Source organism: Capra hircus, chromosome 29 (genome assembly GCF_001704415.2).
Source record: "Capra hircus breed San Clemente chromosome 29, ASM170441v1, whole genome shotgun sequence".
Classification (NCBI taxonomy): domain Eukaryota; kingdom Metazoa; phylum Chordata; class Mammalia; order Artiodactyla; family Bovidae; genus Capra; species Capra hircus.
The window spans coordinates 46,542,851-46,553,574 of NC_030836.1; the positions used below are offsets into that span (position 1 = coordinate 46,542,851).

General features: G+C 59.6%; 1 protein-coding gene across 4 annotated transcripts; it reads right to left on the reverse strand.

Annotated features, from left to right (window-relative positions):
* On the reverse strand, positions 250-6,994 carry LOC102185156 (aldehyde dehydrogenase family 3 member B1). Of its 4 annotated transcripts, none has more exons than XM_018043557.1 (10): positions 6,874-6,992; positions 4,914-5,076; positions 4,338-4,448; positions 4,033-4,153; positions 3,690-3,775; positions 3,528-3,609; positions 2,882-3,268; positions 2,017-2,183; positions 942-1,041; positions 250-668 (listed from the first exon to the last, which is right to left on the reverse strand). In XM_018043557.1, exons 2-10 carry the CDS (start codon positions 5,073-5,075, stop codon positions 484-486), a joined length of 1,401 nt encoding a protein of 466 aa, XP_017899046.1. In that variant the 5' UTR covers position 5,076; positions 6,874-6,992; the 3' UTR covers positions 250-483. The 4 variants fall into 4 exon arrangements, with proteins under 4 accessions (XP_017899046.1, XP_017899045.1, XP_017899047.1 ...); XM_018043556.1 differs by having other exon boundaries at positions 6,790-6,992; XM_018043558.1 differs by lacking the exon at positions 6,874-6,992 and adding an exon at positions 5,773-5,992.

Here is a 10,724-nt window from a genome sequence, read left to right on the forward strand (position 1 = left end):
TTGGAGGACAGACATGGGCACAGCAGATGCTGGCCTGGAGGGCACAGACGTCTCCAAGGGCCCACGTTCGTCACTGCAGTTGGGGAAACTGAGACCCAGACAAACCCAGCTTCCCAAACCAGGTCTGGCTGGAGCTGTTAGAAATCACTGTGTACTTTGGGAACCTAATTATAGATCTGACATGAGAGAGGCCTTCCTAACCACCAGGACTGCTCAACCTAGGGGGTGAGTTCTCTGTCACCAGACATGTTCAAGCAAAGGGTCAACAAATTTATCAGAAAGCTGCAGAGGGGACTCTGGTCCTGAAAGCGGCTGGACTCATGGCCCAGAGGTCTGTCCAGCCGGGCGTCTGTTCAGACAAAGCCCCAAGGGCAGGACCTTTCTGTTCCTGGACAGGACGCCTGCCTTTTGGGGGCCACTGAGTACCCAGGCGGCAGCAGGATAGCGGGGTCGTGGACAGAGACTTGGAGGCAGGCAGGGTGCTCACAGAAGGGTGCACAAGTGGCTGCCCATGGCCCAGGTGAACAGCTTCTGTCTGCAGTCAGAATAGGGTGGGTAGCGGATGTTCTTCAGCACCTCCAGGCCCGAGTGGGAGAGCAGGCAGGCACGGTGGTGGGAGAAGGTGTCGAAGGAGAACTTGCCGTGGTATCTTCCCATCCCACTTTTGCCTGCACAGGCATGAAAGTGAGGGTCTAAGGCCAGGCCGAGGAGCCCACCACCACCACCACCACCAGCAGCCCGCCGCCGAGCAGGGAGCCCAGGGAAAGCCAGGCCACACGATGAGCCATTTTGCAGAGAGGGAAACTGAGGCCCTGAGAGGCCAGGGGTCTGGATAAGGTTGAACTGTGAGTGAAGGCCAAACCGAACCTTCCTGGGTCTGGAGCACCCATCTGGGCTTCCCTGGGAGTTGGGGCTGGAGGGTGAAGGAGGGCGGGGCTCACCGACTCCCCCCAATGGCAGGGAGGTAAGACTCATGTAGGTGAAGCCTTCATTCCCTACAAAGCTGCCGCTGCTGGTCCTGTACAGCATCTGGTTTATTACCTGGTGGGAGGGGGAGGCCGGGGTCAGGGGTGGAGCGTAGTCTCCTTATTCCACAGTGAGCAGAGGTGCCTCCCCGGTCTCCATGCTCTGCTGAGTGAGTGTCGCCCCTCTGGGTTCACAAAGAGGAGCCCGCAGCCCTGAGAAGCGCCTGTGAGGGCTAGCAGCCACAGCAAATAGGCAGCCAGCCCAGCTCCGCCTGCAGGGCCCCACCTTTGCTCTGCCTAATCCCCCTTCAGGGGCTCTGCACACCCATACAGAACTTTTGCACAATTCAGGAAAAGAAGGGTGTTTGGGGCAGGGCAGATAGAAAGGGCACCTCCTTGTCTGGGTGGAGGCTGCTGTTCTTGGTGCTGCCCCCGCCAACCACACCCCTGTCTCAGCGGGACACCTGTATTCAGGGAGCTGTTGTCCAATGGCCTGGATTATTTTCCAGTGGTCATGTATCGATGTGAGAGTTGGACTGTGAAGAAGGCTGAGCGCCGAAGAATTGATGCGTTTGAACTGTGGTTTTGGAGAAGACTCTTGAGAGTCCCTTGGACTGCAAGGAGATCCAGCCAGTCCATTCTGAAGGAGATCAGCCCTGGGATTTCTTTGGAAGGAATGATGCTAAAGCTGAAGCTCCAGTACTTTGGCGACCTCATGCGAAGAGCTGACTCATTGGAAAAGACTCTGATGCTGGGAGGGATTGGGGGCAGAAGGAGAAGGGGACGACAGAGGATGAGATGGCTGGATGGCATCATGGACTCGATGGATGTGAGTCTGAGTGAACTCCGGGAGTTGGTGATGGACAGGGAGGCCTGGAGTGCTGTGATTCATGGGGTTGCAAAGAGTCGGACACGACTGAGCAACTGAACTGAACTGAATAGTCACCCTGGTTGTCTGCTCCCTGACCCTTGTAAGTGGGCTGGGAAAAGGGAGGTGACTAGTCTCACCCCTTTGGGCCGCTCTGTTGCCCCCACCTGCGTCCAGCCCCACCTGGCTGCTGTTGGAGAAGGCGTACAGGGCCAGGGGCTTCTCCCGACGGTTGATGAAGTCGATGGCCTGGCCCAGGCTCCTCACGTTCACGATGGGCAGGATGGGCCCGAAGATCTCCTCCTGCATCACCGGATCTGTCTCCTGCACGTCCACCAGCACCGTGGGGGCTGCCAGAGACAGGGGCCGGCTCAGCCCAGGGGCGGGGCCCTCCGGCGGGTGGGGCATCGGTGGGCAGGGCCTCTGGTGGGCGGGCCCGCGGGCTGACAGGGCCCAGAGACCCGGATGTCCCAGGGACAGTACTCTCCCCTCAGCCCCCGGGAAGTGACCACGAGGGGCTCCCCAGCCTGACCGGGCTCGTGGGGCCCAGAGAATCACTCAGCCTTGGTCTCACAGTCAGAGGGTGATCTGATCTTAGACCCCAGAGTCTGAGGCCCCAAGCCCCAGCCTGTTAGACACTCTGAGTCGTTTGGCCCAAGAGACCAGGGTTCTTTGTTCACAGCAGAGCAGACGCTCAGGACGGGCTTTGGGAGCTGAGAACCAGAATCGTGGGCGCGTAGCACTAGGGGTCGTGTGGCCCGTGGAGCAGCAGATCGTGGGGCTGAAGTTGGGAAGCTGAGCCTAGAACTCTGGGGTCTGAGCTTGGAGAACTTGGGCCAGAGTGTGGAGTCGTGGGGTCGCGGGCTCAGACCCCAGCACCAGGACACACCAGGGTCACGAAGTCGTGGCACCAGGCTGGGCTGTAGCGGTGGGGTGGGGGGAGCCTCAGAGCCCAGACTCGGGGCCCAGCTGTGGACCCCAGCGTGGAGGGGCCTTCGCTGGGGTGTGGATGGGGGTGGGGCACAATGGCAGGGAGGGCGGGTCTCACCGATGTAGAGATCGCTTTCATCACTCTGGCCGCCGATGACCACGCGGCCACAGCTCAGCAGGCCCCGGAGCCGCTGGAAATGCTTCTGGCTGATGATGCGGCCCAGGTTTGGGGAGCTCTGGGGGTCGTTGCCATAGAAACGGGTGATGGCGCTCTGCAGGGCGGGCACCAGCCGCGCCTGCATCTCGGGGCTGCACAGGACATAGTCGGGGGCCGCGCAGGTCTGGCCGGCGTTGAAACAGCGGAAGAAGGCCACCCGGTTGGCCACAGTCTGGGGGTCGCAGTTGTCGTCCACATAGCAGGGGTTCTTGCCTCCTAGCTCCAGTGTGACGGGCGTCAGGTGCTTGGCGGCGGCAGCCATGACAATCTTGCCAACTCGAGGGGTCCCTGGGAGCATGGGATTTTACTCAGCTGCTCTTGGCCGGAAGGTTCAGGCACCACCTTCCTGGCCCCATCCTGGCCCACCCACTGGGATCTGCCCCCGCCCTGCAGCCCCAGGACCCCACCCTGCCAGGCCCACTTGCCCCAGATGATTGCTATCAGGGACGCTCCACACGGCTGGCCATCGCCTCCTCCCTCCCCCTTTTCTCCAGCCTCTTCTCCAGCATCCCTCTTTCCCCAGGACACCAGCCGGGGCCACCCTCACCCGTGAAGAAGATGTAGTCGAACTCGTGCTCCAGCAGCTGCCCCGTCTCCTCGGGCCCGCCCAGCACCACGGCAAAGCAGCTCTGCAAGGGGGCGGGAGGGATGCACGGCTCAGAGGACCCTGCAGGATCTCCCACTGGTGGGAGTGGGGGCTCAGCCTCACCTGGTCCAGGTATCGGGGCAGCACCTTGGCCAGGACCTTCTCAGTGTTCTTGCTGATCTCTGAGGGTTTCAGCACCACGCAGTTACCTGCGGGACGGGGCGGGGCAAGGAGAGGGCGGGGCCATGTGTAGCCTCGCCCATCTCTATCCGATCCTCGGATCCTCCCGCCTAGTGCAGCTGAGAGAGGTGCCTTATTGGCCCCGAGGCCACACAGACCCAGGGATGGTGGCCAGATGGGAACCAGCCCTTTTCAGCCACCTGGTGCCAGCTCCCTCCTCCTTCCTGGCTCTGGGGGCAGCTGGGAGGACAGGCAACCGGGCATGAGGGTGGAGGCGTCCTCTCACCTGCAGCGAGGGCGCCCACCAGGGGCACCAGGCTCAGGTTCAGGGGGTAGTTCCAGGGAGACAGGATGAGCACCAGGCCGAAGGGCTCCCTCCTGATGAAGGCCGAGTCCAGCTGCGTGATCTGGGGTGTGGAACGGACAGTGAGGCCTCACTAAGGATCACCCCAAAGCCCACCCCTCACAGCCCTCGACCTGCCTGTGCAGTGGAGTCCCCTCAAGGAGACCACGGTCCCAAGAAAGTCAGTGACTCGCCCAGGGCCTGGGCTGGGCCGCCCTGAAGTTGTCCCGCCTGGCCAGAGGTCTCACCAGGTTCTTGGCCACTGGCTCGTCCTTCATCCAGGTGCACAGGTTCCTGAGAGCCAAGTCGACCTCATTCTGGCAGATGATGAGCTCCGAAATGTCTGAATGAAAGGCCACCTGTGGTAGAGGTGGGATTCGGGGGTTAGGCCTGGGCGGGGTGGGGAGGGGAGCTGGAGGTTCCCAAGAGTCCTCAGGGTGGACACGGAGACAGTCTCCAGGGTGAGCACAGCCAGCCCCTGGGAACTACAGTGAGGAGCATGGGTCCTGGGCTCTGCTGCTTTCTGGCTGTGGGAACTTGGGCCAGTGACTTAACTCCCACGTGCCTCACTTTCCCCATCTGTGAGATGGGACAGCAGTCAGACCTGCCTTACAGGTTTACTGAGTTGACATAGAGCAGCTAGCAGCCCAGGGAAGAGTCTGCTGAACCACAGGACTGAGCTGGGGATGCAGCTGGCTCCAGCCCCCACCCCTGCCCTCCTCCCCCCACCCCGTCCTCCTCCCCTCACCCCTGCCTGCCCCCACTCACCCCTGACTGCCCTCACCCACCCCTGCCCTCCTCCCCCCACGCCGCCCCCTACCCACCTTGTGCAGGTCCTGAGCCAGCGACTCCTGCAGAAGCTGCTTGTTCTCTTGCAGGAAGCGGCTCAGGCCCTTCAGCTGGGCGGCCCGGAACTCAGCCGGCCGCGTACGCCCCGAGACGAAGGCCTCCCGCAGCCGCTGCAGGGTGTCTGCAAAGGGGTCCATCCTGCAGGGTGGAGGCAGTGTGGGTTGGGGTGCCCCCACCTCTACCACCCCTCCACGGCCCATACTCGCACCCACGTGGGCCCATGGACACCCCCACAGGGCCTCGAGGGGTTCTTTGCCTCAGAGACCACAGAACTTTGCAGTGGCAGATGGGGAAACTGAGGTTGGGGTGTGCCGCAGGGCCCCGGAGCATGGGACGGCTCCCTGTGCTCTGGGGAGGTGGGCCTGGAACAAGGAGCAATGGGGTGGGCGAGGCGTCCGTGGGAAGGCTCAGCTGACAGCCTGAAGCCTTGAGCCCATCTGGCCTTGGTCTGACACCCAAGGGAACCCCGGCGGGGCTGGGAGGGGAGGGGGATGAGGCATGGGGGTGGGAAGAAGGAGCCCAGGAGGGCCTCTGGGGGGAAATACCTGGACTTTGAGCAAGAAAGGTCTCTGAGCACCCCAACCAGGGCCCCAAAACCACACCATTGCCTGTGCCTCCAGGTCCCTCTGAGTGTCTCTCTGTCCATGTCTGTGTGTCTCTCTGTGTCTGTCTTTGTCTCTCTTTTCCCGTGTGCCAATGTGAGCCATTTACCCTCAGGGTCCAGCAGCGTCTCAAAGGCCTGAGCCCAGGACTTCTGCCTCAGAGCCCTGATTGTGGAGTGAGGCAGGTCTCAGCGTCCGCCCCCTCCTCCTCTCTCAGCCGCAGTCTCCTCACCTGGGGAGTGGGGACAGACTTCTCCTTGGGCGTGCAAGCACAGGCCTGGGCTGGGGACACGAGGGACATGCAAGTCCTGCTGGGTGGGAGGGGGAAGGCTGGCCGTGTGGGTGAGGCCCCTCAGCAGGTGGGCAACGGGAGCTCAGCTCTTAGGGGGAACCCAGGACCTGCTTGCTCCCACTTGTGGTTGGCAGGGCAGCTATCCTGGCCCTTTCTTGGGCTGGAAGGGGACCCAAGTTATGCCCTCCCACAGCCAGGCCCGGGGTGGTCCCACCTAAACCCCCGCCCACGCCCCAGATGGCAGAGGGGCCGAGGGAGGTCAGGAAGTCCCGCTGAGGCCCAGGCTCAGCGTCAAGATGAACCAGGGCCATTTCCTCCTGAGCGTCCGGGAGCAGCTGGGCCTGCGGGGCTGCCTCTGGCCACAGGCCCCGCCCACCCTCGGTTCATGGTGGCCAGGAACACCCTTAGACCTTCAAGTTCCAGGGCTGCCCCAGAGGCACCAGCGTCACCCGCGCCACCCAGCTTTCCCACTGGAGTTCCAGTGGCACCTGGTTGCATTGGCCCTGCTCTGGCTTTGTCTGAGCCTCTCTAGAGCCTCGCTAGGGCTGAATGTGGCCAGAATGAACCAAAGCCCGGGGACCATATTCTCAGGCCCACCCCTACCAGTGCCCAATCAAATGAGGAGGCGGATGGCTGGGTAGGGCTGAGGTCAGCAGCTCCCTCGTTTAGGGTTAGGGCCTCTTCCCCCAGCCTGGGGAGCCTCTACCCTTGCCCCGGGCCAGGCCAGCCCATGGGGGCTGCAGGTTTCCCGAGAGTATTCCCGGGCGTCACAGGGGTTGGAAGTGGGAGCGGGGAGCAGGGGGCGGGGCAGCACCACCTCCCTGCACTGAGCCAGGCCCCAGGCCCACGGACCCCCAGCCCTGGAGGCCCCACAGGGTCGGGATCCCATTTCTCTTCCCCACTCCCCCACTCTGTGCTGCTGGCCCGCCCCTCCCCACAACGCTTGACCCCATGTACCCTGGTGTGGACTCCGACCCCGGATCCTTTGCCAAGCCTGGGCGCTTTATGCCTGACATTCTGCCTCCAGATGCGCGCTCTCACCTCGCCTCTGCCAGCTGCCTGTGCAGCTCCCCAACCGGATGCCCTGTGCCCACGTCTGGCAGTGGAGAGGCTCCCGGGTGACAGATCACCAAACCGAAGCTCCAGCCAGTCTGGCCTCCTGCTGATTCACACGTCAGCACTGCCTGAGGCTGCCTCACCTGGCACAGCTGGCCCCCGGAACAGGCCTGGCAACTCCAAGTGACTCCAGGTGATGCTGTGGTTGCTGGGAAGGACAGGCAGGAAGTAACCTGAGAAGGAGAAAGATAAGGTAGTTGTTCAGTTGCCAAGTCGCCAAGAGCCCAGCTCTTTGTGACCCCATGGACTACAACCCCTCAGGCTCCTCTGTCTTCCACTATCTCCTGGAGTTTGCTCAAACTCACGTCCATTGAGTTGGTGATGCCACCCAACCATCTCATCCTCTGTCATCCCCTTCTCCTCCTGACCTCAATCTCTCCCAGCATCAGGGTCTTTTCCAATAAGTCAGCTCTTTGCATCAGGTGGCCAAGATATTGGAGCTTCAGCATCAGTCCTTCCAGTGAATATTCAGGGTTGACTTCCTTTAGGATTGACTGGTTTGATCTCCTTGGAGTCCAAGGGACTCTCAAGAGTCTTCTCCAGCACCGCAGTTTGAAAGCATCAATACTTTGTCAGCGGACCCTGGCAGCCTCCTCCAGGACGCCCTCAGACAGCAGAGCTCTTCAAGCCACTCAGGTCCCCCACCAGACCCTCATGTCTATGCCTTCATTCCCACACTGCAGGGCTCCTTCATCTGCGCTCTCCTCATGTGCCTGACTGGCTTCCTCAGGGCAGAGGAAGGGGCCCTGGCAGCTGCAGAGAGAGAGTGGATGGGCCAGGGGCCCCTGTAGCCACAGGGTATCACATCTTGTTCCTTTTTCCCCTTATTCTTCTGTTTACTGTGTGACCCTAGGCAAGTTTCTTGGGCTTCCCTGGTGGCTCAGATGGTAAAGATTCCGCCTACAATGCGGGAGACCTGTGTTTGATCCCTGGGTGGGAAAGATCCCCCGGAGAAGGGCATGGCAACCCACTCCAGTATTCTTGCCTGGAGAATTCCATGGACAGAGGAGCCTGGGGGGCTACAGTCCACGGGGTCAGAAAGACACGACTGAGTGACTAAACACATAGCACAGACAAGCTGCTTAACCTCCCTGAGCCTCCCGAGGCAGCAACTGCAATTAGAGAATCTCACTATAAGATGAAAGAATAGATATAGATAACCGCAGCTCCTGACACGAAATCAGTGCTTGTAAGCATTGGTTACTAACTTTTCCCCCAGTCTTTCTAAAGCACCTGCTAGGTTCTAGGAAGCAGATGTGCTCAGGCCCCACTGCTAATCCGTCATGTGTGATTTGCCCCTGTCTGCCCTTCACTCCCAAGCCTGTCCCAAGAGATCAAGATCACTCCATGGCCGAGGGCTGTGGAGAGCAGATCCAGGCACCGCATGAGAACCAGCTTGCCCCCTTGGCAGGCGTGTGAGGTGCTCCTTGGCTGTGATGGGAACCAGGCCAGTGGAGGCCACGCAAGACACCAGAAGGGAAGTCAGTGCTGGCAAGAACAATCGAAGAGCCGAGGGGTGGGATGTGGTGGGATGGGGTACAGCCTGCCTCCTGGGAGCCACCGGATTGCGCAATTCACCAATTGTACCTCAAAGCTGCTAAAGCGAGACAAACCAAGGAATTCCCTGGTGGTTGGTGGCTAGGACCCCATGCTTTCATGGCCAAGGGCGTGGGTTCAATCCCTGGTTGGGCAACTAAATTCCCACAAGCCACAGGGTCAAAAACAAGCAAACATAAAACTAAATAAACTAAACCACTTTGAACTGAACCAACAAGAAGCCTGCATAGCCCACAAGCAAATGAAAGTATGTTCGGCCTCCACAACAACTGTGAAATGCCAAGTGCAGCAATGGAGAGATGCTCTGCAAATGCCTCGGATCAGTTTCCTTGGGCTGTGCTAACGAACCACCACCACAACAGCGGTGGCTGGAGACAGCGGGGGTTACAGTCTCCCAGTTCTGGAGGACAGAAGTCTGAAACCCATGTGCTGGTGGGGCTCCAGCGGGGGTCCTCCCCTCCCAGGTCTCAGCTTTCGCAACTGCTGGCCTTCCTCTGCTCTACACCTCTGCAGTTACGACAAACCAGAATGTCGCCAGACTCTGCCAAGTGTGCCTAGGGGAATGACATTTTCCCTAGTTCAGAGCCACCTCACTAGATGATTCTTGCGAACAGTTCTGTGACTTCCGTGCTTCTAGTGCAAACAGGGGGCAGGTTTGATCCCTGGTCGGGGAACTAAGATTCCTGCATGCTGTCTGGCGTGGCAAATAAAATATTAATAAAGAAGGGTCAAAAAATGTAAACAAATAGTTCTCAGAGGGAAGAAAGACTTAAAAGAAATTCTGCTGCTCCAGGGAAGCAAAGAATCAATGATGGCTGAAGGGTGGGTTGAGGTAGAAAGGGGAAAGTCTGGGGTCACACTGGGTGCTTACAGGAATGATCCCCCTGATGAGAATGTCACAGGGGGTGACCCATATGGATGGGGGGTGGGGTCTTGCAGAGTTTGGGGCGGCAGCGTAGTTCCTGTGTTTTCCAGGAAGTGACTACCAGCTAGGGGAGGGGAAGGAGGGACTGGATGTGACAAGCCTCAGGACAGAGCAGCTGACTCTAGGCCATGATCTGCCAGTGAGACCTCCCAGACTTCTGTCTGACTGGTGTCTCCCCAAACTCATATCTGTGTGCAAGCGTGCTCAGTCGCGTCCAGCTCTTTGTGACCCTGTGGACTGTAGCTCACTAGGCTCCTCCGTCCATGGGATTCTCCAGGCAAGAATACTGGAGTGGGTTGCCATGCCCTCCTCCAGGGGATCTTCCTGACCCTGAGATTGAACTCACATCTGCTGCATTGGCAGGCGGGTTTCTTGGCCACTGAGTCACTAGGAAGCCTTTAGGCAGGAAGCGGAGAGGGCCAAGTGGCTGGGTGCCCTATGAAAAGGATCCTTCTTGGGAAGAAAAGAAACAGCAGTGCCCAGGACTCCAGGACCCTGGCCTCCTCAGTGGGACTCAACAGGTTAATTTGGGGACCCTCAAACTTGCCCTGGGGACCTGAAGATGCCAGGTCCCTGCTCTGGGCTTCTGCCTCGGCAGATGTGGGATGGGCCCTGGCATCAGCATCTTTACCAGCTTCCAAATGATCTCAAATTTCAGATGGATTTCAAAAGTGGCATTGGGTTCCCTGGCGGGAACAAAGGGGGTTCCCTGGTCATTCCTAGGAAAAGCTACCCAGTAAGTTTTGTGACAGATCCTGGGCCCCTGGCAGCCTCCCTTCTGGCTTTTCCGCAGGGAAGCTCCCCAGCTGGGAACCAACCCTGTCCAGAATGCCCAGAGTCTCAGTCTCCCCATCCATAGAATGGGGAGAAAGCAGCCAACCATGACACTCATCTCATGAGGTCGCGGGAAGGTCATTATGGGAGCGGGTTGGATGTTTCCAGAAACTTCAAAGCACTGCAGGCAGTGAGAGGCCTGAGGGGTGGGGGGAAGGACAGAAGTCTGTGTGTCCTCTCCAGCCTCAAGGGCCCAGCCAGGTGAGGTGTGGCCAGGAGCAGAGGCGGGGCCAGAGGTGCCTGCCTGCCCTACATATCACCGGCCGAAGGGACAGCTGGGGGCTATGGTCCCAGGACGGGCTTGAATCGTAGTTTGCAAAAACTGTTCGAGAAACTTGACCCAGAGAAATGCACTGACTTGAGAGCTCAAGCTCTTCTTAACCATGCTAAACTTCAGGATATGGAGAACTCTAGCATGTGGGGTGCAAACGGTCTTCTTTTTTTCTTTACACCTTATGTA